Raw genomic sequence first — 27,963 nt, forward strand, 5'->3', positions numbered from 1 at the left:
CAGTTTCTATGGAGTGAATTAAAGTGAAAATCTACAGAGCTTTAAATGCATAAAAATTAGAGATGTCTTCAAGAGTACTCCAGCAAAAATTCCATCAAATAACTTTTAGCAAAGTCTCTTGCTGTTAGGAAAATTCCCTGGAATTTTCCTGCCTGTGTATTCTCCCACCACGGATACATCCTCTCTGGTTTTGGCATCAGCACCTTCTGTGTTTGGCCATCACTCACAGGCTCTCCACAGAGATTTAAAATAATGGTAATCATCATTGAAGTGAAAAAAATGGTGTCAAAACTTGTTTCTGAAGGACATTTCAAATGTTGTTTTGAGGGAGACTAACTTTTCAGAAGATCTTTGGGGGGTGTGCAGGGTTGTGGCCATGGAGCTGCTCCACAAGTGAGGTTTAACCCATCCAGCTCACGATGGAGCCTCTTCCATTTTTTTTCTCTGTTTGAATCTTGTTTGTTTCTCAGATTCATTTATAACTTGCTTTTACCAGCTCTGAAAATTGGGGTTTATGGAGTTTCTTTTCCACCTGATTGTACAGTAACTCCTCGGACACCCAAACTGGAGCTCCACAAAGGGAATTTAATCAGTGCTGGAAGTAAGGACCAGAGGAGGGCTCGTAGATGATGTTAAATACTGATCCTGAAGTCGTGAGTTCCCACAGTACTGCAGAAGAGAAAGGAAGTCTAGAGGGGAAACATATTGTGTACAGAGGTGGCAAGTTGGGAAACTGTGAAGGAGGCTGAAAAGGAGGAAAAGCTGGAAACAAAGAAGGGAAAAAGGAGAGAAGAAACTCCAGAAGTTCAGATGAAGGATCCCGTGTGCAAGCTGAGCTACAAACCATTGGGCACAATTGTGCAGGAATTAGTGCACAGTGAGAGGAATCTGTTGCATTTCCCTGCATCTACAAAACCATTCCCATGAAACACCAAGCAGCAATTTGCTGTAATGGCAGAAGAAATCAGCACTATGTTATTTCTACAGGAGCTGAGCTATTGCTGTACCTTCTTCCACACACAGTAAGTTTCCCAGACATACATGGGGACATTCAGCTACTCTGGCTTTTCAAGGCCTGTACCTAAAATTGAAAAATGCAGCTCAGCTGCTTTTTATAAGATACCTACAAGAGCCAGTTCAAAGCTGAACATCCAAGAGCTGCTTAAAAACTGACTTTGATTCCCCCTGATAGAGAGCTCACCAGTGCAGCTGGGGAGCTGAAACCACTGATGTCTACTTTCACTGCTGCTGCTCTTTAATTTGAACTGATCTATTCCATCTCTTTTTATTTTGAGAAAGCAGAAAAATAAAATGTCTTACATTGCTCATACTGCCATAAATGTTATCAGCAGTAACTGCCTGAAATGCTGCCAGGAGCTGCACTGTCCCACCTGCTGCTGCGAGCCAGACACTGAGGAACAGCCCCTGGACGTGGCACACGTTTCTGCTTTGCAATAAAGTAGAAAATAAAGGGCTTCAATTTACACTGAATTTCTCTACTCTCCATAAAACCTAACAATTCACCTTCCACTAAAGCAACAATTTTATCAGGAGGACACTCAAAGCTATAAACCAGTGAGTGTGGGGTGTGCTCTGACCTCTTGGAACTGGTGGGAGCTCAGGTGAAAAAGGCACTTAACTGGGCTATATTCATTTTAGCATTCCAATAAACTCCAATTTAGATATTTAAATAACACCTACATACTAATTAACTTCTTCAGCCTAAGATGGAGCATATCACTGATGCTTTCATTTTGCTTTGGAGAAGGCTGTGCTTCACCCTGGGTGATGTAGGTACCCGAACTAGGCAGGACCATAATTTAACTATATGTATATGTATTTCTTTCTCTGTCATTCCAGTGGCCAAACTCTCAAACAGTTGGAATTTCTTGCAAAGGGAGAAACACCTGAGCCAAATTAAACCACAACATTGTTTAAAAATCACATTCTTTCATGTTGTGCCACGGACTGTAAGAGCTGAGCTGCTGATTCCTGCCCTCATAAAGCTTTTTCTTTGAGGCTGACTGTAATTACAGAGCATTTTAACACTTTTATCTTGGGGCTGCACAGGGACAGGACAGATTTGTAGACCCTGTCTCTAGTTTTTTACCCAGAAAGGCTCTTTGCAGGCAGCTGACCCCAGAGGAGAAGGCAAAGCTCCTCTGGGCAGCCCAGGAGCAACTGTCCAAGTCCTCCCTCATGGATGTGGTGGAGCTGATCATTCCCGAAGATCTCCCAGCCCCACCATGGGGGGTTAATGGCATTGTGAAGGGACACACATGACTGGGAATTTGTGCCAGAAACAACACAAGCACTCTGCTTGTGAACTTCCTAAACTCCTCCGCTTCCCTCCAGCTCCCCTCATCTCCCAGGAGCGCTGGATAAACATGGAGTCAAATGATTCAAAGCTCTGCACACTTGCTCACTGTGACACAGGGCTTTCTTTGCCTTTTATTCCCTCTACAACTTACCTTCTTTCTTTTGTGCTGTGGATGCAGGAGGTTCACCACGACCAGAAAGAGTGGAGGAGGGACCCTGGGGACAGGAAGGATTTTTTCACCAGCCTCTGCCTTGTAGTAGAAGGGGCCTTAAGACCCATCCAGTCCCACCCCCTGCCATGGGCAGGGACACCTTCCACTATCCCAGGTTGCTCCAAGCCCTGTCCAACCTGGTCTTGGATGCTTCCAGGGATGGGGCAGCCACAGCTTCTCTGGGCAACCTGTGCCAGGGCCTCACCACCCTCACAGCCAAGAATTCCTTTTCAACATCCCATTTCATCCCAATGCCCTTTTAGGCACTGGAAGGGGCTCTAAGGTCTCCCCGGAGCCTTCTCTTCTCCAGGCTGAACACCCCCAGCTCTCTCATAGCAGAGGTTCTCCAGCCCTTGGAACATCTCAACATCACTCAGATGCCATATGAACCATCCCAACAGCTGCAGCCTTGGCTCCTCTCACACACTGTCACACAAGCCTGGATGAATTTCAGACCTGGACTGTTGCTCCTTGCTAGGATTCCTCATCTTAATTAAAACTTAATTTGTTCCCTGCAATCAAGTTGTGTGTGTGTAGCTGAGTGTTCATCCACAGAGGAGAGTGAGAGTTTCCAGAACTGAAGTGCAGGTGGGATGCTGTGAGCAGCAGGTTCTGTGCTGACCTCTAAAGCCATTTCCCAGACTGGGGAATGGGGCTGTTATCCCTGTTGATTCTGGCTGGGAATCACAACCTGTGAAAACAAAGGCAGTAAAACCAAATCCCTCCCTGTTTTGGAGCTTTAATCCCTTCCAGTCTCCATACAGACCCCTCCCACTGCTCCCACCTCCATCCCAGCACCAGCTCCTGATCCCATCCCGTTCTTGCCAGGCTTCCCTGACCTGCTCCTTATCCAGATCCTGCTCCTTGCTGGTCCCACTTCACCATTTCTGGGATTTTTCCAGAGCCTCACAGAGGTGGGGAGTGCAGAGGAACACTAAGGGAAGGGATGAGAGCAGCCCTTCTGATGGTGGAGAAAGTGCAGAGACACTGGGATGTGCTGATGGTCCCATGTCCCTGGTCAATGTGTGAAAACATGGAGGGAACAAATGAGAATTGGTTGATTGGATTTGATAATTTGTTTAGCTCACCTGCAGCCACTGTCCCCACCTGAGCCTGGGCACAGCTCTCAGTGCTGTGATGGGAACATACCAAATAACACATTTTTTTCAGTGGTACCTGGAAATTTTGCCCCAAACTCTGCATGCTGCAGATCTGGGGATTAGACTTTGGATTTATGACATGGAATTACCCCACCAATAACAGCACTGTGCAGCATCTCCCTGAACTGTTCTAGCCAGTCTCAAAGTGACCTGTGGTTTGTCAGGCTGGGTTTCAGCTTTGTGCTGTGGAGTCCACACTTAGGGCTCAGCTGGGCAGCCGGTGCACTCACCAAGTGCTTCAGAGATGCAGGAATTGTGACTGAATCCCTGGATTACTGGTGAAATCACACTGGAGTGAGATGTGCCAAGACCCTGGCTCGGTTGGAGACAGCCTGGAGACTCTTTACCAATGCTGCCATCTAGAGAGTCTCTTCTAGGATGGAAGATCCTACAGACAATCAGGATTTAGAGCTTTTCTGCCTGGACCACAAGGTGCGTGTGCAGTAAAACCATCACCCCCTGTGCTGGGACACTCTGGTTCCTGCCAGCTCCACTTCTGGCCATGGCACCTCTGCGTGAACCCCTGGATGGGACAAGGAACCCCTGAGCTCTGCTCCAGGCTCAGCTGTGGCTGCTCTTCCCAGACAGCTCCTGTGATGGCTTTTCCTTTCTGTGTAGTGAAACTGCAGCCATGAGATCCTGCATTACGTAACCACGGGGTAAAGCTTAAAACATAGGCTGGACACACATCTGGATCTAATTGGGCTCCTCTGGGACACGAGTCCTGTGCTTTGGCCTGGAGAGAAGCAAGGAAAGAGCAGCAGTAATTTTTCATGCAAATTTCCAGCTGCAGAGGGGTCTGTGCAAACCCTCTGTGGCCACAGCTTTGGCAAAGGTGGCCCATTAAGTGCTGCGTGGACTGACGGCGCTCCCGCTCCTGCAGTCACTGACTGGGAAAGTGGGTTTCCTGAGAAAATCAGGACTAACTGAAGCTCAGAAGTCTCCTGTACCCAAAGCTGCACTGTTTATCCTGAACCACCAGCCACTGTCCCTTCCTTTCTGTCTGGTCAGGGACTGCTAGCACTGGGGCAGCTGCCAAGAGCTGCATCCTGCTCAGTGACCCCACAGGCAAATCCGCCCGGGCTACCCCAGGAGAGATCTCTGGCCTGCAGCCATGGAATCACAGAATCACCAAGGTTAGAAAAGCCCTCTAAGATCATGGGGTCTAACCATTAACCCTGCACTGCCAATGCCACCACTAACCCATGTCCTCAAGTGCCGCATCCACACGGCTTTTAAATCCCTCCAGGGATGGGCACTCCAGCACTGCCCTGGACAGCCCCTTCCAGTGCCTGACCACCCTTTCCATGAAGAAATTCCTCCTGATATCCAACCTGAACCTCCCCTGGTGCTCTGCCTCTTGTTCTGAAGGTGCTGAAAGAAGTCAGGAGCCCCAGGAGAGGAGAGCTGGTGTCACCAGAGAGCTGTTAGCAGCAGTCAGCCCCAGCAGGGGCAGAGAGCAGCTTTTAGCCCAGTTTGACTGAGCAGTGCTCATGGTTCCATTAGGAGGAGCCCAGGACTGACCTGCTTTAACAAGAGGCCAACCATAAACTCTGGGGTCACTTGTTCACCCAATGCTTAAAAGTTAAATTAGAGCAGCCAAATTGTTTCCCCCCCACTAATCCAGCTTTCTGCTTTACTGCTCTGCATTGGGCTGTAGGGAAACCTCCAGGACACCATCCTGCCAAGGGAAGTGCTGGGCAGGCATGGAAAACACGGCTCTCCCAACCTCAGGCACAGGTTTTTCCCGGGTTCTACCTCAGCTTTTAGCCTTTATTAACACCTCCTCTTTTCTCTTTACCCCTAACCCTGATCTAGATCATTTTATGGAGCAGCTTTAGGGTACTAACACAATTTACAAACTCCATTATTTGCAATTCCAGTTGTTCTTTATGATCAAATCAGATGGTCATTGGTGCAAATCTAAATTCTGTGGTCCCTCTGAGTGTTTAATAATCGCAGCTTTACATTGTTTTCACACAGCTAACATCAAACAGCTACACCTGTCTCCAAAGTGACCCTCTCTGTGCCCTTGGATAAGACATTGCACATTAATGCCTGCAAATCTGATTATTCCAAGGCTCTTACTGTCCACATTCAGCCAAACAAGCTCATCAAAACCATCTATTCGGGAGCTGCAATGTGGGCAAATAAAAGAGCCCTGAGCAGTGACTGTGGCCCATCACTTTAATACCCTGCAATGCTCATTTCTGCATGGAGGGTTTGTTGGGGGGTTTCTCACACAGAAGGCAAATGGAGATTCATTTTCATAACTGGTGTTTAAAAGGGAAAATCCACCTGAGTGAAAAATACTCAGCTTTAATACACAGCCATGGCTGATTAAAAGACTGTGTATTACCAAAAAGTATTTGTGCTTCTTTTCCAGGAAAGTTTTCACTACAGGAAAAAAAACTCTGAATATTGAAAAATGTAGACTTTTTGTTATTCCTAGTGGCCTTTGTTTATGGAAAAGCCAAGAGTCCATGTGCTGACCCAAAGGATGTCTAACGAGCACCACACACAACCCACGGGGACACAGAGAAGCAGCACAGCAACAGAACACGGGGTGCTGAGGGCTGGGGTTTATTATTGTCTATCCTTAGCAGCAAAACAGTGTTCTTAATTACAAGGATAAAATGAACATTCCTCTCTCAGTGACAGGTGGGACAAGGGGAGGTGGGCTGACCTCCTTCCCCGCGTGCATCCAGCGGCGGTGCCGCTCTATGTGATGACGGTGGGCCCGGTGCGGCCGGTCCGCTCGTGGAGCTGGGAGAGCTTCAGTGCAATGGAGATGAGAGGGGCCAACATCACCTGCAGGGAGGAGAGAGATGGCTCAGAACTACTGCAGCACATGGAGCTCTCACATGCCATGTCCAGCCTTCCCTTGTGGGCACCTGGGCTCAGCCCAAGACACCCAAAACTCAGCTCTGCTGACCAAAGGACTAGTTTGGTCTCACATGAGCTGTGGGACCAGTGAGAGGGATGCAGTGCTCAGAGAGGAATCCCAAGCTCAGCTCCAATGTTGCTGCTGCCACCCTCGCTGTGCCGTATCCCAAACTCTGTTGCACGATGGCAGAGGACAGGGAAATCCTGAGGTCAGTTTGTTCCTCTCAGAATGTGGGATTCTTAGTCTATTTGTCAATAGTGGCACAGCAAGTTGTGCACAAAGAGCTCACAGAGTGTTTACTGGTGAATATAGAATCACAGAATCTGCTGAGCTGGAAGGGACCCATCAGGATCATCAGTCCAACTCCTGGCCCTGCACAGACACCCCAACAATCCCCCCTGTCCCTGGGAGTATCATCCAAACACTCCCTGAGCTCTGGCAGCCTTGGTGCTGTGACCACTGCCCTGGGGAGCCTGTTCAGTGCCCAACCACCCTCTGGGGGAAGAATCTTTTCCTGATATCCATCCTCAACCTAAATATAAGAGGAGGAATCTTTTCCTCCCGTGCCTACAAGAGCACAGCAGCGTTTTTAAGCTGTAAAGAACACATATTGAACTCACTACAGAACAGGTCAGTGCCACCTTAAGTACAGCTGCATCCAGCTGGGATTCCACACCCACCTGTGGATCCTGATGGATCTTCTGTGCATCCTTCTCATAGCTGTCGATGTAGAGCCGCACGGTGGCTCCAGCGCTGCCGGTGCCGCTCAGCCGGAAGATGATCCGAGAGCCATCGGAGAAGATGAGCCGCAAGCCCTGGGCAGGGAGGAGAGAGGGAAGAGCCTCTCAGCTCTTGGGTATCCGAGGTATTTTCCATGAGAGCCAGTGTGGCTATGCCCAACCTGCACCATCCCTGTGCTCCTCCTCTTCAGGGAGCCACAGAAGGCTCTTTTGTTACTCTCTCCCCATTCCCACAGGGATTACTGTCCCTCCTACCCCACGCTGCAGAACTTGCCAGAGCTCCTGAACACAAAGCATGTTGCTGCTGGGAGGTTCCTACCTCAGCACATGCCTGGAAACAAGAGCCGCCACACACAACATTCCCAACCCATTGCTATTCCATAAAAATAGACACAAAGAAACCACTCCTGTGCCCACCTGGTTTTTGGAGACACTTCCATCCACAGGGTCGTTGTACTCAAAGTTATCAGCCTTCTCCACCGTGTAGGCCTTGTCCCCACACGACAGCTTCTTCCCCACGAAGGAGCGGTCGAACATCACCGCCTCCAAATCCTTCATCATTTTGTTGGCTGCGTCTGCATCCACCTCCTCATAGTCATACCTGCACCAGGCACCACCACAGGTCAGGGAGGGGAGGGTGCAGTGGGCACTGGTGGTTTGGGATGCCCTTTTTGACCTCTGCCTTCTGCCCTGAGGATCTCCTCTGCTCCCACACTGCAGGGGAGCACGGGAAGAAAAGGCACATAAAAAGCACCAGAACAGGTTGCCCAGAGAAGCTGTGGCTGCCCCATCCCTGGAAGTGTCCAAGGCCAGGTTGGATGGGGCTTGGAGCAACCTGGGCTAGTGGAAGGTGTCCCTGCCCATGGCAGGGGGTACAATGAGATGAGCTTTATGGTCTCTCTCAACCCAAACCAGTCTGGGATTCTGTGAAAAGAGAGGAGGGTCTGTGTGCAGCACTACAGCTCCATCCAACACAGACTCCTGGGATACACTGCAGCAGCTGGTGTCAGGAGATGGAAGCACAAAGTGCTGTCTCACACTGGGTGTGTTACAGATCCAGGGCCAGGCTCCAACTCCTGCCAGGAATTTGCTGTAATTCTGCCGACAGCATCTCAGCAGGCCCCTGACAGACACAGCTGAACACCCTCGTCTGCATCCCCTGCAACTGTGACTGCACCAGGACAACATCCCACTGCCAGCTTTGAGAGACAGCAGAGAGTGGCTGGAGCACAGAAGGGATCCTAGACTCTTTATGCCGAGTGCCAGTGGGATTTGTGCCACTTTATTTGCCAGCCCAGCTCTGCACTGAGTGTGCTCTGCAGACACCTTGAGTGCTAAAAGGCTGCCTTTTTATCCCAGACTTTGGCATTTCCCCCCAGGTCTCCATGCCTCAGGTGTGTGCTGCCTTTGTGGTGTGGGGAGAAAAAGAAGGAAGAAGAAAAAAATAAAAAGGAAAAGGCAAATTCTTTCATTTGGCAATTTGAGAGGGAATTTTCATGTAGGTCTTCCAAGCTGAAAGATTTCTGCCTAATGCTTTCACTCCAGGTGATATTCCCACCTCTGCTTGTGTGCAGGCTGGTTCTCACTCCTTCCCTTTCCATCTTCCATGTGTACTGCAGCTTAAATTAGAGTATTTTGGGACTGGACAGAAATTCATCCAGGTAAGTAACAGCCTGGGAGCTGGGCATTCCACAAGATACTGCTGTCACTGAAGGTATCACAAATTCACTGCTGATTTGGGCTCTCAAGAGCCCAACATACTGAACTGATGGCAAAAAAGACTTGAAAGGAAAAAATAATTTAAAAAAAACATTCTTTGCATGTATAAAATGTACAGCCTGGGCAGACTTTAATACCAGATTTATGTCTAGAATAACAACCCTAAGCTGGACACGGTGAAGGGTTCTAGTGAGTCCCATTCTGTGTAACCCAGGTGTGTTACAAACTGCTCGGGGAGTTTTAAATTACTGTGAGAGAAGCAGCAAGTGCCCCGGGGCAGGAGCAGCCCCACGGTGACACACCAGTGCCATCAGTGCTTTGGCTCTGACCTGGAGGGTTGGACACGGGACAGAAGGAAGTGTGAGGTGTTGGAAGCACTTTTCCCACCTGGTAAAGTAGTTCCTGCCGTACTTCTGCCAGTGGTCCTTCATGATGTCCTCCACGCTCTGCTTGCGGGTGGCCAGGATGGACAGCCAGGCCAGCACAGCCCACAGCCCGTCCTTCTCCCGGATGTGGTCGGAGCCTGTGGAGGGAACAGCACAAACACAGCTCCCACTCCTTTCACCTACCTTGTCTCCTCTCCTGCATCCATCTGGCAGCACTACAGGCTCCCAAATGGAAGGCATTCCCACAGCTCCATCCGGGCTGCATCATTAGAACGGGGCAGGATATCATCTGCTTTCAGCTACAGCCCAAGTAAAACATTCGGCCCCTTTCAACACACACACTCTCATTGTTCACAGATCCTCAACTCTGTTCCCAAGGAAGGAACGGGGAATGCACAGTAAAAAGGTCATCAAATAAAAAAAAAGGCAAATGCAGAGGAGCAGCTCAGGAAGAACATCAAGCTCCTGAGCAGCTGCCACGTTCTGTCTGCCAAGCAGCACACTGGGATCAGCACAAATCCTGGCCCAGCACCAGGACAAATGTCAGCCCTCCTGGGGAACCAAACCCCAGCAACTCTGGAATTAGCCCAGAACGGGGAGAGGAGCAGCAGGTCAGAGAGCACTGGCCATGGGGCTGGAAAATAGCAGGGCAAGGAGAGACTCCATCCACCTGTGGAGACCAGGAGAGCTCCCACACACCAGGCACAGAGAGGCTGGAAAAACCCTCTTTTGGATAGAGGAGGATTCACAGAACCACAGGACAGTTCAGGTTGGATGGGACCACAATGGGTCATCTGGTTTGACCTCCCTGCTCCAGCAGGGTCACCCCAGAGCACATGGCACAGGGTTGCATCCAGGTTTTTCACTATCTCCAGTAAGGGAGACTCTGCACCTTCTCTGGACAACCTGTTCAGTGCTTGGTCACCACACAGGGAAAAAGTTCTCCCTCATGTCCAGGTGGAAGTTCCTGTGCCTGTTTGTGCCTGTTGCCTCTCATTCCTGATTCCACCAAAGCTGGCACTGCACAGAGAGCAGGAAGCCACCGGAGCCCAGCTCAGCCTTGCTCTGGGAGCACAGCAGGGGGCTGGGAACACACAGGAAATCTGAGAGGGGCTGGACCTTACACAGCACCCTGAGCACCCAAATGAAATGGGATCAAATGGCCCAGAACACCCCCAACCCACCCTCAGGGCTCCTGCCTCGTCAGCTCATGCTATGCTCCACAGCTGCAAAGTTCTCGCCTTTCCACTCTGGAAAACATCCAAACAGGTATTAATGAATCCCAAGGAGCTAATGCAGAGAGCACTCCAGAGCTGCCATGTCACCCTCTCCAGGAGTGCCAGAGTGGGGATCCTCTGGGAAAGGGCTGGGGGCAGGGTATGGGTTAGGTGGAGCTTTGCACAAATCCCACTATTGTGGACGCAGCGATAAATTATCCCCGTGGTCCCTGAGGGAGGAGAGAGCTGGGCAGAGGTGATGGAGAGGAATGCTAAATAAACACCAGTCCCATGTGATGTATCAGCTTATGGCTGGAATAAAATACCCAAGGAAGCAAGCAGGAATTCTGTCATGTTGCATTACTCTAATTGCTCCTGGACTCCAGTCCCACCAGGTCACAGTTTGGTTCAATTTTTACTGGATCTATTTGGCTGCTCCTTCATCTCTCTCCCCTTCAACACTCACATTATGTCCAGCTCCAAACAACTCCTCATTAACTTCCTATCAGCCAACCTTCCTCACCCCTTTTCATTCCTTTTTCATTCCTAAGTGCATTTGCCAGGTGGACAAACACCCTTTGCACTGTGGGGGGAGCCCAGCACTCCCGGGCCCTTTCTGTCCCCCCAAACTGCTGCAGCCCTCAGCCACTTGGATTTGATGCTGTCTGGCCAAAATCCCAAACCTCTCCCTCAGCCCCTGCTGCAAATGGAATCAGTCACTTTTATTTGGGATGGAGTCACTTCCCTGCTGGGGGATGGAGAGAAACTGGGAGCTTGTTGCTCATACAACAGTTTTAGAGAGCTGCTCATCCCAGACCACATCCCATCAGCAGCTCCAGGAAGGTGGACAAGCATTTGCTGGTTTTTGGTTTGATTTATTTCCTGAAGCACCAGCGCCCTCTCATTAGCCAAGGTCCAGGATATAAACTCAGCACATGCTGAAATCACTCAGGCACTCCAAAATCTTTACTCACAATTTCCTTCAATATTTCTTTACAGAGATACCACGTTTCCTGAAATTCCCCTTTCCTTCCAACCTGAGGCCAAATCCAGTGTATCAGAATAGCATATGATTGCAAAAATATTGCCACTGAGGACTGCTCAGCCCCACAGCCCCCTGCTTTCACCCAGAGCCTGGGATCCCCTTCCTCAGGCACAGGGAAGCTGGGGGAATCCTTTCCTGTCAAGCTGTGCACCCCAGCTCCACAAAGCACTTCACCTCAGGCATTTGGGGATTTAAGGCACCCATGCACAGGTTAAGAGGTGGTTAAATGAAAAACACACAAGGTTTGAGGGTGAAATCATCCACCCTAAATTCCCTCAAGACCCTGTGCCTTGCATATCCCACCAGAGGTCCTTAGGGAAAACAAGATCTCAAAAGAATTCAGACCAGGTAAAACTCAGCCTTTGTGCAGGAATTAGGTGCCTTTTCCACTGTCAGGATGTTAATACCATGTGGTAGATGCCATGGGAGAGCTCAGAAACTGCTGAGGTCTCCCAGGAATTCTGAGTGTCCTGCACATGCTGCTCCAATGTGGAGCAAAACCTGCTCCCTTCAACTTCCCTGCACAAATAACAGTTCTGTGTCACGTGCACACCCCTAGAAATTCCTTGTGATGTTCACTTTGTTTCTCAGTAACCCAATAACTTGCTTAGACTGTTCAAAGGCAAGTGTTAATTTAAACTTTATAAATCATACCTTGTTTTCAGAACAGGAAAATGAGGGCCCTATTAAGCTCAGAGATTTAATAGTGACCTGAAACCTTCCCTAATAAAACTCCATGCTCCAAACCATATTTCTTTCCAGAAATGAAAACATTTAGAAGGCTTTCCTGGCCACCAAGAGTTGAAAAATACATTTAACATTGCACTTAATCCCCACAGACTCAGTGACCGGACTAGTAAAGAGGCCCTCAAACTTCCTGCATATCTCCACGTGCCTTCCTGAAGGACTGAGGGAGAACTGGCTCCTGCCTCACAAAACCTTCAGCACTGGTTTTTTCCACACTGATTCTTCCAAGCCTTTTTTCATATTTTATTATTTTAGAAGCATTAACAACTACAGATGAAAGAGAAATCCCAAGCTATAAAGAATAAAGAACTAACAGGAGGAACTAACACCATCCTGGGTGATCCCAGGAATTGCTGACTTACCAGTTCCAAAACTTTCCTCTCCACACAGAGACAGTTTGTTTGCATCCATCAGGTTTCCAAAGAACTTCCAGCCTGTTGGAGTCTCATACAGAGCGATCTTTGTAGCCTGGGCCACCCTGCAAAGGTAAGAAGGCCAAGTCACATCCCAGCTGGATTCCTGGTGCTCCCATGTGAGATGCTGCAGTATCAGCCTCTCCCTTGGGGTGACACTGCAGGCAGGGAATGCCACTGCTTTGGGGGTTTATCCTCTATTTTATCCCAGTGTAACATTTGGAAAATGGGTGAGATGTGCATTTAAAGAACAGATACAAACACACAGTTCTTCTAAAGCAACTTTAAGTTATGGATCTCCAAACATTTAACAAATTAGCACTATAAAATTTAAGGGAAAAAAAAGGGTGGGAAGGTCATTTGTTTGGACTTAGCTGTAGAGAAGAGAAAGAGCCAAGAGCACAGCCCAGCTCTGCTCCCCACTACAGAGATGTGTTAAATCCCAAGAAAGACACAGGGATCCCTTCCCCCTCCCACCTGAACAGCTGGTACCTGTCGAGGGCCCCGCTGGTGGGCATGCTCCGGGCAAATCCACGGACTCCAGTCTGCTGGAAGTACGGGATGCAGAGAATGTTGGCAGCGATGACGGCCACGGAGTCGGAGGGGTTCACGAAGAAGCCGTGTTTTCCCAGGATCATGTTGCGATCCTGAGGAGGACAAGAGGGGAACAGCTCTGCTCCCTGCTCAGCACAAGAGCTGCTCATAAACCCAACAGCTCCCAGGGATTTTCTGACTGCACTGGAATAAAAGCAGAGCTTTGAAACACCGGGATAGTGTTTCACCTTCCTGCTGGTTTTTCACAGCCTTTAAAGTTACTTAAATGCAGTTTGGGTTTCTTTATTGACACAGTAGCCAACTATTGCCCAGGTGACAAAATGCAGCAAGTGGTTCACTTCCATTCAAGACTACAGAGGGAGAGAAAAGAGCTTTGCCTTTGTCCTCTGCTTAAAATCAGCTGAGCATCAGTCTCCCACAGCTGATTAGAAGGCCAAAAAGTGACCAGAGATCAGCTCATTTACCCCATCTCCATCAAAGGCAGCTCCAAAGTCATACTCTCCCGTCTTCATGGTCTGGACCAGGTCGGCAGCGTAGGTTAAGTTGGGGTCAGGGTGGTGGCCCCCAAAGTCCTCCAGTGGGGTGCAGTTCACAGCTGAGTTTGCTGGGGCTCCCAGCTCCTCACACAGGATCTTTTTCACATAAGGGCCCACAACTGTCACAGCAAACATAGAGAGAAACAAGTTGTCTCTGCCCTTGGTCAGCTTTGCACCAGCCACATCACCACCCACCCCTGGGCTGCTCAGGCTGGGTCAGTTTGTGTGGGCTGGGGTCCTAAAGCACAGGAGCTCCCATAGGATGGTCAGTTTGTGTGGGCTGAGGTCCTAAAGCACAGGAGCTCCCATAGGATGGTCAGTTCGTGTGGTTTATGGTACTGAAGCACAGGAGCTCCATAGATCTCGAGACAAGAGGAACAAGGTGCCAAGAAAGCCAGGGTGCTCCCAATGACATCTGTGAAAGGGACTCACAAGTCTGGCCCATATATTAAATTATATAAATCAGTCTAATGGTCTCATTTTTGTACTCAAACCTCTAGGGGCACATCTTTGCCTAATTGCTGTGACCCCCATGGGACACTGACTGATGTGAAGTCAGGGCAGCTTTGATCACAGCTTCGTCCTCTGTCTCTCAAGTGCTGACTGACACATGTGAGCCCTCCAGCACACCCCAAACTCCACCAATACCTCTGCCCCGGGGCAATTCCCAAGCCCAAACATTTCACAGAACCCTAGAATGGTTTGTCTTGGAAGGGATCTCAAAGTTATCATCTCATTCCAACCCCCAAAATACAATATTTGACAAAAGAAAATAACATAAGGCATAAAAAGTTTGCTTGCAAGAAGAAAAATCCAGGATGCTACAAAACAAAAATCAAACTTACAAGTGATGGATACAAATTCCAGTAAAATCCCTCTCTCTGAAGGAGGTGGGAAAGCCCCTGGGACACCCAGCTCCCTAAAATGCCCCAAGCCCACCCGGGGTACCTCCATGCATGGCATCGATGCGGATCTTGAGGTGGTTTTTCCCTGAAAGCAGCTCCTTTAATGCACTGAAGTCAAAGATATTCCTCAGCATGTTGGCATAAGCTTCCACAGAGTCCACAATTTCCACTGGAAAAGAAAAGGGAGCAGAGAGCAACTCTCAGAGTCTGAAATCTTTGTTACAAAGTCCTTGTTGCTGTGCTGAGCATCCTCAGAGCACACGGCCAGGGCTCAGCACAAAGCCTTCCACATCCCACAGGATCAGCTGATAAAGATGGGAATAATGGTGTCAAATTAAGAATTTAATTACAGGTTCTCACTGCTAATCAGGTCACAGACAAATGGACCAACAAAATCCTTAAGGAAAATTCTGTTCCCAGCTATGACTCCCAAGAGGCTCAGTCCCACTTCTCTTGCCTGGAGAGAGGGATTAAGGGAAAAGGGGAATATATATATATATATATATATATAAAATCAGATCTTTAATTCCACCAAAGTCAATGGGAATTGTGAACTTAATAGTTCAAAAAAGCTGCACCTTTGCAGCCAACAGGCAATATAAAAACCCCATTAACATAACAATCCCACTACATAAATGGGGACTGAGAGAAACACCAACTTCTATCATCTTTTAATTTATTTTTTAATCAGCACAAGTCACCAGGAGATGGTAAAAAAATACTTTCAGTGTTTTTTCCAAAGTCTTTTTTTAATGCATTTTCATATTTTAGTGCTGACTGACAGAAATCACATATGAAATATAACAGTTTTCCCACTCACGGGGAGAGCTTTTATTTGTGAAACCATGGAAAAAATCAGTTACAAGATTAAGCACTATATTTTTAATTGAGAAAATGCAGTGTAACTGCAGAGGTGTCTGTTTTCAAGTACAAGTTTGCTTTGCAGACAAAACAGCCTTTGATTTTAGAGAAATTTGATGGATCGAGATTTTCCCACTGAAGTGGAAACTTTTGTAGAAACTGATCTACACAAGGTAAGATGCAGGGCAAACAAAAAAAAAATAAATAAATATCAGGATGCAGGAGCAATGTCTTTCTTGGATTATCCAATGGATGAGAAAGAGGGATCAGAATGGCCATGTCTGTCCTCAGACAAACCAAATTTCCTTGTCCTTTCCAAAAGGAAGAACACTTGTTTACCTGTAAAGGGTTTAAATTTGTTCTCCAAGTCAAACTGCTGCTTCCCAATGGTGCTCAAATCCACCTGGAGATCTGGGCAGATGGCATACTCCTCAATTTTCTTGCTGATTTGGAAAATTTTATCCGTGATGGCTTCAGGAGCAGGACCTGGGAGAGAAAATGGCCAAGGGGGAAGATGGTAAAAGAGGGATGTACTTCAGGAGTTCAGGAAAGACCCAGGGCTGGGAATCCCAGAGTTTGAGCATCCAGGTTTGCTCTGTTTAGGGAAACCCACTGCTCAGGGCACTGGATCTCTGTGATATTAAAGCAGAAGTTGGGTTCCTTGGGGTCAACATGAGAAACAACCAAACAAATTAAGCAAATCAGGGGCCAAGGGCCCTCACCTCCATTGGCAATGTTGAATTTGATGCCAAAGTCCCCGCTGGGCCCCCCAGGGTTGTGGCTGGCTGTCAGAATGATGCCCCCAATGGCCTTGATCTTCCGGATGATGCAGGACACGGCCGGGGTGGACAGGATCCCGTTCTGCCCGATGACCAAGCGCCCGATCTGGGGATGGAACAGCAAAACAAACTCCTGTGAGGCCCAAATCACAAATCCACCAAACCCCAAATGCCAGCAACAGGTAAACCAGAGCCCTGGAGGTGCGTGGATGGCAGAGGCACCCTTGTTCCTGGGAGGCCTCCAAGCTCTCCATGGTGCATCCAACCCCACGCTGTTGTGCCTTTGGAGCATTTTCCTTCAGGAATGCTGCAGCTCAGCTGGACATGGTGCACTGGAGGGCTGAGCTCTCCAGTTGTCCCTGTTTTTATGTTGTTTAGTTGTCTCTAAACAACACCAAAAACCAACCAACCCCTCTGGCTGTGGCCTCGAATTTTGGTTTCCAAACACACAATGGGACGGAGAGAAGGCAAAACAGCACAAAAATTGGACATCACGGCTGCTCCCATGGGACCAGCTGCAGGTTCTTCCAGTGAGTAACACACCTCCTTCCCATAAATTCAGTAAGCTCACTGAGATTGCATCCAGAGCAATGTGCTGAGCAATACAATCAGAATCCAGTTGCTGGAGTCCACGCAATAAAGTGGAGGATGAATTTCCCTGACAGAACACACTCCTCAACACAGCCCCCAAATGAGGTGACAGAGATTTAAAAACACACCAGAGTCTGCATCAGCTGAGATCAGAGAGAGAACAGAAAGAGAAAAGAGGAGGGATTCCATTCAAACACAAGATAAAGCAGGGATCAGGAGGAGTGTTCCCGACTTCAGGCCTGCGGTGGGAGCTGGGCCAAGGGCACGGGATGAGTGTGATTCCGGGCCCCTGGCACTGTCAGGTGCTAAGCCCCAGCCTCCTGCCCATCAGTTAGTGCATGGTACAGCTGTCAGAGACCAGCTGCTCAAAGATCTGCACTTCCAGCAAATAATGAGCATAAATATGAAACAGCAGTTTAGGACCCCAAGGTGAGGCCCTGCTCATGGGGGGAGCTCGTGGGACAGCAGCTCATGGTGGAGCCCTCCTGGGTTTTCATTTGAAGTGGCCCAACCTACACAGGGTTTGCTTTTCCCCATTCTCAGCCAAAGCCAGCTCTGCTTGATCTGTGCTTTAGTCACCAGCACACCTTGTCCTGTGCTTTATTCCGGCCTCCAAATTTTGCTCCTCCAGTTTCCCCAAAAACTCATGGGACCTCCAGGAAGCTCCTCTGCAAAACTTCACCTCTTGTTCCCCAGTTTCCCTTTGAGGGTCACATTCTGCAGCACCCCTGTGCTCTGCAGCAGCTCAAGGGATGCTGCAGAGGACTGGCAAAACAAGGGATTTTCCCTCCCACACCAGACAGGAGAGCTCCTGGTCCTCCCCACACACCTGAACTGCAGCTTTTCCTCCCCACAGTGAGGAAGGAAAGGAAGAAACACTTGTCTCCATACGAGCTGCTCTCTGATTTAGGGCCCTCCTTGGCTTCCAGAGGTTTTCAGCTGTCATTCCCCACCCATCCAATGCTCAATCCGTTGTGGTAACCACTGGAAAAGGTTGCTCATGGCAACAATGTGCTGAAAAATTTACACTTAATCCTTTTGGATTCTCTGGAATTTCTTCTGAGAAAAACCTAAGACTGGAGAAACACCTGGAATTCTCAAAACAGACCCACTTGGTGCAGCAATTTTGGGTTACAGCCCCTCAGAGCAATCCAGGCAACATTTCCACCCTGGTTTTACTGAGAGCCCACTAAGATGCACACAGGAAATAAAGAACACCTAAAATTCCCAAGATCCAGGTCTCTCGGAATAACAAGAGATCCAGGACAGACAGCAGAGCCTTTTCTTCTTAAAAAGCAAAAGAAAACAGATACAAAACCCCAAAGCCCAAGAGCCTTGCAGTGCATAAATCATGATCCACCACAAACAGACAAGCCTGTCCTGCTTCCAAAACACAGAATTCCAGCACAACTGAGATCCACATAAAGGTTGCCACTCACTTCCTCACCCTCATCTCAATTTTCAAAGGCTCCTGGAGTATTTATCACAACTTATATATGGTGAGAAAGAAACAACCATGTTTTACCTTTTCCTTTGCCACTCTGGTGGCTCTCCTTGTAACTTCATTTCTTAACAATATCAAGGGGTTATATTCTCATGGAAAGGCTACAAAATCCAAGTGCCAGCAGCCTGGGGCTGTCAAACCCCAAACCAAGAACACACAAACACCAAGCAGTATTTATTTTCCATTCTCCAGGTGTATTCTCTACCCAACTGCATCACTTAGAGTGAAATCAGTCATTTCTGTACTAGCAAACTGGTTTTCCATTAAAAACTTAACTCCTACAGTTGAATAAAGCCTTTGGGGAAATTAAATCTCAGAGTGACTAATTTATTAAGGTTTCCTGCATTTATCAGCCACACACCGACAGGAATTTAGGGATTTAACATTTACCAACCCCGTTGGCAGCAGCCATTTGGACAATCAGTTCCACTGCAGACTTATTGAGGTACCTCCCATCACCTCCAACGACCAGAGAAGATCCCTGGCGGTCTCTCAGGTCTATGGAAAAAAAGATACTCTGCAAGAAGTTCTGCAAATAGTTCGTCTTGGATTCAAAATAAAAGGTCTTCTTCCGTAATCCGCTGGTTCCCGGTTTCTGGTCATTGTAAGGGGCTGTTGGCACAGTTAGCACTGGCAGAGGAGCGTCTTCCATGTTCTTTTTTCATACAAATGCATTTAAAAAGCAAAATATGCCAAAATTAGTCCCCAGCCTTGGCCCACCTATTAGACAGGAGTTCAGGGAAGCCGCTGGACACCCAAAAATAGCCCCTTGACCCTTGAGCTGCCGCTGGTTTCTGTAACTGAAGACGCTTTCCCGCACTTGCTGGGGAGGATCAATGTCCCGGAGAACACACAATTCCACGCTGCTGGGAAAGGGTTTCTGTCTTCTTTACCATCTGCTGGTTCCCACAGGCACAGCTCCTGGCCATTCCCGAGCCCAGCAGTGTCAATCCATGTGGTTCTCCCTCAGGGAAGGGACAACAGGGAGGCGGGAGCAGCTCAGCTCCCGCTCGGGTGTTTTTGCCAGCCCAGCAGATCCACAGGGCAGTGCCAGGCCAGGCCAGCAGGCTGGGTCCCTGGGAGGCAACGTTCCAGAGGGATCCTGCTGGAGTTATTTAGCAAAGTCTGGTGAGTTAAAGGTCACTCTTAAAATGGAAGGGAGCGGATCCGTTACCTCCCGTTTGCTCACGCAGCTCCTGCCCTGACAACCCAACTTCTCCCTCCTCAAACACAGGGATGTTATCCACCAGGAACAGTGGGAAAAACCCAGAGAAGCTGAAAAGCTACAGGAGCAATAGGTTCAATTGAACACCCCCAGAAAATGTCAGTGAGATTAAAACCACAAAAAACCATCAAATGTTTTGGAAAACTGCATCCAGCAAAGATACTCATTTGGGAGCAGCTTAAACATGTCCAGGAGAGACTCAGACACCAAGAAACTCCTAAAGTCCCCACCCCTGGAAGTGTCCAAGGCCAGGCTGGATGGGAAAGGAGCACCCTGGTCTAGTGGGAGGTGTCCCTGCCCATGGCAGGGGTGGGATAAGGTGGGCTTTAAGGTCCCTCCCAACCCGAACTACGCTATGATTCTAAATCAGACTTTCCTCCAAACCGCTTCAGTAACACTCAGAGCCCTCTGTCTGAGCTGCTGGAAACAATGTATGGATGTTACTGGAGCAGTTAAAGCACAGACACTTTGTAACAACTCCATCTGTCCCTTATGACTGCCGGGGACAGGAGGTGTGTACTCAGCTGAACAGGGAGAATTCACAAGGGTGCTCGGAGACTCTTTCCTGAGGTGCCGAGTCTGTCATTGCTCCAGCCATTGATATATTTTCTTCCAACAGGTAAAGGGATCATAGAATCATAGAGGTTGGAAAAGCCCTCTGAGGTCACTGAGTCCAACCAGTCACCCAGACCCCACTAACCCATGGCCCCCAGATCCTGTTTTATGCATCACTACATTAAAATCCAGTTGCATAATTTGTATGAGCTGACACATCTTTTACACCCACAACGAGATTTCCTGGGATACAGAAACAACTGGGTTGTGTTTTATCCATCCTGAGACTCCCTTAATTCCTAGGCACAGGTTTCCCTCTAGTGGCACAGAAACCACAATCCAGCTCCCAAAATTACACCTGGCAGCAAAAGGCCTAAGCGAGCTCTTTCCCTTCTTATTCTCAAGATAAACTTGGTGCCCTGTGAAATGTCGTGGCATTAAGTGACAGGAGGAGGCACGGGCCACCTCCCAGCTCCTGTGACTGCACGTGGAATTACTGGCAGGGAAAAGGCCTATGAAAGGTTGGAATTTGTGTGTGCAATAAAGTACATGTGGACTGGACAGAGGAATCAAATTAGATTAAGCTGGAGAGGAGGGTGTTGGCCATTAGTGAAATGTTTGTGTACATAAAGTAAAACACATTCTGTCAAATGAAATATAAAATAGTGCATAGAAAGCTTAGGGACAAGAACAGCATAACAACAACCCTGGTTTTGAGGTGCTCACTTGCTCCCAGGGCTTTCCTGAAACATCTGCATCACTGCTGGGATAATCTAAATCACCACTAAGTGGCCAAGCAGGACTGGTCAGGGGTTGGGCATCACAGGCTGCCACAGGATTCAGAGGTAGAAAAGGTCACCAAAGGTTGATGCTGAGCACCTTTGGACTGAGGCAGGGTCATTAAATCCATGATCTGGGAGGCTTTGCTGGGATGGCTGTGATCATTACAGATCACTCACAGCTGGAAAGGAATTCAGGAATTCAGCAGGTCATCAGCTCCCTCCCCAGAACTGGATCAAATACACCCCAAAAGTTGATATAACTTGTTCTTGAAATCTTTTTCTCCAGGTAATGCCAGTGCATCACCAGCCTTGCAGCTGGAATTGTTTCCCTACAATCTGCTGGACATCTTCCTTGCAGTGGTTTAAGTCCTCCTGAGCTGACACAGCAAACAAATCATAATCCTCTTCCTGACAACTCCTCACACGCTTGAAGTCCTTTGGCTATAGACTCTGAGTGTCCTTTCTGCTACAGCAAACAACCCCAATCCCCTGGGCTTTTCCTTGTGGGCATGTTTCCCGGGTCTCTTGTTCCTGATGGAATTTAGGGATTGGTGAGGGCATCTCCCCCTCCCACTGCAGGCCAGGACATTTGTTAGCTTGGGTCCTTTTCCTGACCTGTACTTCAGACACACAAGAACTGAGTGAAAATAAATAACTAACTGCTCCACTCAGAGGGCAGATAAAGCCCAGGTACCCTCTGTGGGGCTGTGTTCAGCTGCAATTCTTCTTTTCCAGCTTTGCAGGAATTTCTGACAACAACTAGCTGCTGACAGGCATCATCTCCTTACACCCTTTTTCTGTGCTTAGTCCAAAAGACACAGAGTACAAAATCCCAGGCAGCAAATGGAGTAAAATCACTTCACACTTATTTGGTGACTTTCCTTTAGGACAGAATCCCATTCCCCTGACTCCTGCCCTCTGAAAAGCACAGTTCCCTGCACTGTCCATGCACTTTGGCCATAAGAGGGTGCCAAGAGCCCTGAAAAACCCCATTGACCAGCTGCCAAAACCTGGCACTGAGGACAACTCTGGTCCAGGCAGCCACTGTTGTGACATTTGGCAATGCCAGGACAACTGGAGCCCAAGTCAAATAAACAGACTGCAAGCCTGTTAATCATACAAGGAGTGCTGCTCCAACCGCACTGCACTTTGTCTCTATCAAGAGTTAATTAAAAAGCCAGGTTTGGAAGCTGCTGCAGAGATTATGGAGAGGCAAAAAACTATCTGGCACCATCTGCACAGCACATCCACACGAATCACTCCAGAATTAAGAGACACTGTTCTGTTCCTGCCCTGCATCCCAGTTAAAATGAGCAGACAAACTGGGTGGCACAGAAGGGGCCCAGCAGGGCTGGGAACGAAACCCCCATGTCCAGGTTTGTCCCAGGGAAGTCCACAGTAGTGACCAGGACTGAGAAACTTTGTGTTCAAAGGTCAGCCCTTCAAAGCACACCCAAAGCTGCATATTATTTCCAGTGTCCTGCCCCTGCACCAGGGAAAGGGCAGGGATTCCAGCTGGTTTGCCTCAAGCAGACCCAGGAATGCTCCAGGATTTCTGGCCCCAGCCTACTGATTTACAGCACCTATCCCTGAATCCTCTTAAAAACCTGAACCCCAAAAAAATCCCCTTAGGCAGGGATGACCCTACACAAACCATTCTCCTTAAAGGTTTTCCCAGGTAGAGATTATTTGACCTTCCCAAGGCAACACACTCCTTTCCTTAGCCTTAAGATCCCAAAATGCCTCTCAACATTTGATCTTATAATTCTTGCCCTGTCCCCATGAGGTCAGAGAATGATGTCACTTTGTTCCCTGCAGCCTCTCTGTGCTTCCCCATCCCTTGGCTCAGGTCATTCCCTCCTCACTGGCCCCACCTGTCCCTCCTCATAGAATCCCAGAATGGTTTGGGTTGGAAGGGACATTAAAGCTCATCTCATTCCAACCCCTCCAATGGACAGGGACATTATCCCAAGTTGCATCCAACCTGGCTTTGGACACTTCCAGGGATGGGGCAGCCACAGCTTCTCTGGGCAACCTGTGCCAGGCCCTCCCCACCCTCACAGGGAGAAACTCCTTCCCCCCAGAATGACCTCAGGCCATTCCTGTTGGTGTCTCCCCCAACCACACTGGATCCTCTCTGAGGGTGGTGCCCCAGGTCAGGACTTAAGTTCCTGGTGCGACTTTATTTCCTGGGTTTCATTTACACAGCCTGACCTTAAAATCTAGAAATGATGTTTTTCTGGATAACTGGATGATCCTGCCACCAGTCTTTGTCCTCTGCTCATCAGATCTGCTGCTTAGTGTGTTACTCTGCATCTTGTGCTATGAATATATAGTATGTACATATTACATTTCTTAGGACTTCTGCATTCTTCACACTTTTTACTGATATTTATGTTATTTATGTTTATTTTTAAAATATGTTCCAGCTCATCATTTGAAACATTAATCCATATATTGGCTAACTCAGACCCATGACAGGGTGGGCAGGACCCCCGACAGTGCATTCCTAGATCCCGATGAGCTTGGCCTTGGCATCACACACATGGAGAGTAGCTCTCCAGCCCAATTCCCATCCCAAACTTTGCCTTGACCAAGAGAAGGCTTTAGGCTCCATCCTGCTGCCCTGCCAGCCCAGCCACAGCTGAGGTGTCTGGTTATACAGAGTCATTGTCCCAGAGATTACAGCTAAATCCCTGTAGGATGAATTTCAACTCTGCCTGCTGGATTTGCAGAGATTAACTGCAAAGCACCTTAGCTCTGTCTCTGAGCTGGAGTTTCATTAGTGTAGAGTTTAAAATTCCAAAGAGGCACTGAAACTGGACAACCTGACACTGCCTTAATCACCTTCCACTATAAACTGGCATAAGCCAATTAACTTTACAGGCAGAAAGAGGCTAAGCTGGTGTAACAGCAGCCTGCAACCTGTAAGAGCTGCTGCAGCATTGGCTGCCTCCTAAAATCCACCATCATCTGCAGCCAGGAAATATCTGCAGTTCGTATTTATTTCCCTACTTCACATATCACACCTCAGTTCCCCCTTCTGCTTCTGAGAAAAACAGGAACATTGGAAAGCCCAGAAATTGAGGCTTTTCTTACCGGCTTGTAGGATCCAGCATCGCTGCATCTAGTTCTGGTACACAGGGATTGCTTTTGGGAATAACTTTCTGTATGATCACTTTATTTTGATATTTTTAACACCAGGAAAGATCTCAATAGGAACTGGAGGCTATGGCAGAACAACACAAAGGGAGCTCCAAAAGTAGAGCAGTGGCAAGTAAAGAGCATTTAAACACTTGGTTTCCCTGGATAACTGAGTGGGGAAAAAGGTAAAGAGCAGCCAAGCCAGGAAACCAAACTTCCTAGGGTAGAGAGCAGCATTTCTAATAAAATCCCTGTGTCCTGCAGCTGTAAAACAAAGCCAGGCAGCATTTAGCATGCAAAGCACTGCCTGGCATTCAAAACACCTTCCAGCTACTTTGCAGCACTTGGAAAACTGTTTAGTTAAGAAGGAACCAAGGGCACAGTAAATTTGTGGAATAGCAGGTGACAATGTCAGTGAATCAGCCTGGTGCTGGTTATATGATCAGATCTGGATTTACAGCTTCAGTTCTGTCATTTTTGGTTGTTTTTGAAATAAAGCTGTTGCACTGCCATCATTCTACTGACATGTAATGCTCCAACAGGAGTTTTCAAGCTTTTATTCATGTAATTAAGAGTCAGACTCACTATGTGGGAATCACATCCAGGGAACCTGGCACACAGACCAAAACAGAGCAGGGAGGCAACGCTGGATGCCAAACCCAACAACCTCTGTTGCAATTTACTTATATAAATGCAAACTTAAAAACAAGATAAACATTCCTTAATTCTACAACTCCAAACTGAGTTGCCAGTAAAATATAACTACTTAGTTACATATTAACCACTCCAGTTAGAGACAAAACTAAAACTCAGTTTAGCATCCTTTCTTTTTACTTGTAAAACTAACAATCATCAACTGTGGCCCTCAGGTCTGTCCTGTGTTTCCAGAGGATCATTCAGCCAAGTCTTAAGACCACATGGTTTTAAAGTATTCATCCAATCACCTCTTAATCCCTAGGACCAGAAATGCAGTTTTCCAGCACTCGTTTTCTCTGTATTTCTCAGCATTTCTCACACTGAGTCCTTCCCTGAGTCCTGGCTGCTGGAATCAGGAGATCTCCAAGAGCCCCAGCACTCAGACAAAACCAAAGGCTCCAGGAATGAGTCTCCATGTGCTGTTCCCTGTTCTATTGGACACTTTCTTACCAGTTAACAGCAGTTGTCCACCCTTCTCTTTGAAAGGCTGGCAACTTCCAGTTACTTCACATTTACTATGAAGAAACAGGATTTTCATAGATTCTTCCTTAACTACACTGTGGTAACCACTAGGAACTAATATTTACAGTTACAGGGAAAAACCACAAAGCAACCATCCCTTAACCATTCCAAAACAGGAAGGCAAGCACTAAAAAGATGTATTAAAATTTTATTAAAAACTACTATTTTCAGTCACCTCATTTCTTGAGGTTTTGCCCTTCTTAAATTTGGCAATACTTGCACTGCCTTATACCAAATGTAGCCAATAACTGTACATCAAGTTTTCAGTAGCTCTTTACTCTGTAGAGCACCCCTCTGTACCTCCTCTGGTTACTTATTCAGGCTTTACCTGCTGTCCCTTTATTAACCCACATATTCTTCCACATGTGTTCTTCCTCCACCTCCCATTTTCCCTGCCTTTTGAGCAAATTCTCTCCCAGCAATTTGAATTCATGTGGACAAAATGCTCCAAGGCAAACTGCTGTTGGCAAGGGCACCCCTTGGGACCCACTGCAGCTCTGGCAGCGAGCTCAGCTCTGCACGTACGTGAGTGTCTGCACACCCTCCCAGAACACCTCCTCACAGCCCAGCATGGCTCTGCCTCCAGGCCTTTCCTTACTCCTGGGATGGAGCTGAGGTGCAGATGATGGAGAACTCGGTGCTTGGAAAGCTGCCACATCCCGCCAGGCCCCGGCTGCACATCCAGAAACCTGCACAAACACTTTATCCCAGGGAACAAGTTTCCCATTCTGCTTATTCACAGTGATCCATAGGGATCCTGTCTGTGTGTGCTGTCGGGCATGAAAGCTGCATGTTCCAACTCCAACCCCTTCCTAGAACAGATAAATATACCAGTGTCTGCTGCTTTTCCATCAGGGAAGGCTGCACTATCCATCACTTCCAGAGGTGCACAGAGCAAGGCTGGTGCTGCTCAGGGAGGCTGGAATAGGGAACCACACATCACAAAAAAGCAGATTTCTACATAGCTTAAAACCCTTCCAAATAAACCAGTTATTTGCTTTCTTTGTGCCCTAAGAAGGCAGAGATCTCAAATTGCTAATTCTTTTCGTAAGTAGTCAGATCTTTAAGGTCATTGAGGCACTGGGAAGCTGAAATAGGGAACTCTAAGGTTTTACCCTATGTCCAACCCAGAGCACCAAGCATCCTTAGCCCACTCCCTCCTTCGTGGTCCATGAGGAAGAATGTTTGCTGCTGATGTTGGTGTCCCAAGAGAAGGGGATATTTTTCATTTGGAAAACACAAAATGTAGGAAAAAGCCTCCCTTTACAAACTCGGCTCCAGTGCAGCTCTCCCTGCCAACATCCCGGTCCCCGCCGGGCTTCCCTCGGGCTCCCCAAGTGACAGGACCAAGATGAAGCAACAGGGATGAAACTCCAGCACGGAGACACATCCCAGTGTCGTGGAAGGGAACGCCGCTCCCCTCCCAAACCTCACCACCTGCACGCTGTGCACTGGTTTGTGTTTCAGCTGGAAAACCCCCCGACGGCCCGAAGGAAGAAGGAATATGAGGAAAGTGGTGTTTGCCTCCTCCCTGGCCAATGTCCGCTCGCTCCCGCACGTCCCGCAAGGGGGGAAAGGCTGCCGGGGGGGTTCTCCTGCCTGCACCGCGAGCTGTGCCCACGGCAGCCTCGTCAGCTCATCTGTCACTCACCGAGTTACTTCCACGCCGCGGACACGCAAAGCGCCAGCGATTTCCGGGATCCCAGATCCCGGATCCTTACCCCGTTGGCGGCGGCGATGCGGACGATGAGCTGGATGGCGTCCCTCATGTAGAAGCGGCCGTCGCCCCCCACCACGAGCGTGGCTTCCTGGCGCTCTGCGGGCGGCACCGTGGCCAGGATGCTCTGGATGAAGTTCTCGGTGTAGTGGGCATTGCTCTGGAACACCGTGACCCGCTTGCGCAGCCCGCTGGTGCCCGGCTTCTGGTCGCCGTAGGGCTTGGTCTTCACGGTCTCGATCCGCACCATGGCCGGCGCCGGGAGAGTTCCGGGAGCCAGGGGGGCACCGGGCCGGACCGGCCCCGCCGCCAGCACCGCCCCGAGACCGCCCCTTAAAGGCACCACCCGCGCGGCCGCCCGGGCACACAGTGGAGAGAAGCCACAGCATCCTGCCCTGCCCTGCCCTGCCCTGCTGTGTCCTGTCCTGCTCCCAGAGGGTGCGGGTGCCGCGCTGCAGAGCTCTGGGTGTGCAGAGAGGAGCACTGAGCTCCCCTGTCCTGCCACAGCACTGAGCACCTCCGTGGGTGGGTGCTCTGCTTGGGCCAGGTGTCATGAATCACGGAATGGTTTAGGTTGGAAAAGATCTCTAAGGTGATGGAGTTCAACTGTTCCCCCAGCACTGCCAAGGCCACCACTAACCCATGTCCCCAAGTGCCACATCCACAGGGTTTTTAAATCCCTCCAGGGATGGGCATTTCACCATGGCCTCGGGCAGCCCCTTCCAAAGCCTAATCATCCTTTCTGT

General features: G+C 48.7%; 1 protein-coding gene across 2 annotated transcripts; it reads right to left on the minus strand.

The window, feature by feature from the left end:
* Positions 1-6,258: 6,258 nt before the first annotated feature.
* On the minus strand, positions 6,259-27,538 carry PGM1 (phosphoglucomutase 1). 2 transcript variants are annotated; one of them, XM_064664985.1, is made up of 11 exons: positions 27,222-27,538; positions 16,425-16,587; positions 16,042-16,188; positions 14,885-15,010; positions 13,865-14,055; positions 13,338-13,492; positions 12,795-12,910; positions 9,425-9,560; positions 7,736-7,919; positions 7,259-7,393; positions 6,259-6,502 (listed from the first exon to the last, which is right to left on the minus strand). In XM_064664985.1, the coding sequence occupies exons 1-11, from the start codon at positions 27,465-27,467 to the stop codon at positions 6,413-6,415; spliced, it is 1,689 nt and encodes a 562-aa protein (XP_064521055.1). In that variant the 5' UTR covers positions 27,468-27,538; the 3' UTR covers positions 6,259-6,412. The 2 variants fall into 2 exon arrangements, with proteins under 2 accessions (XP_064521055.1, XP_064521054.1); XM_064664984.1 differs by lacking the exon at positions 27,222-27,538 and adding an exon at positions 18,971-19,318.
* Between the last annotated feature and the right edge of the window lie 425 nt (positions 27,539-27,963).

The sequence above is a fragment of the Pseudopipra pipra genome, chromosome 9 (assembly GCF_036250125.1).
Source record: "Pseudopipra pipra isolate bDixPip1 chromosome 9, bDixPip1.hap1, whole genome shotgun sequence".
NCBI classification, from domain to species: Eukaryota; Metazoa; Chordata; class Aves; order Passeriformes; family Pipridae; genus Pseudopipra; species Pseudopipra pipra.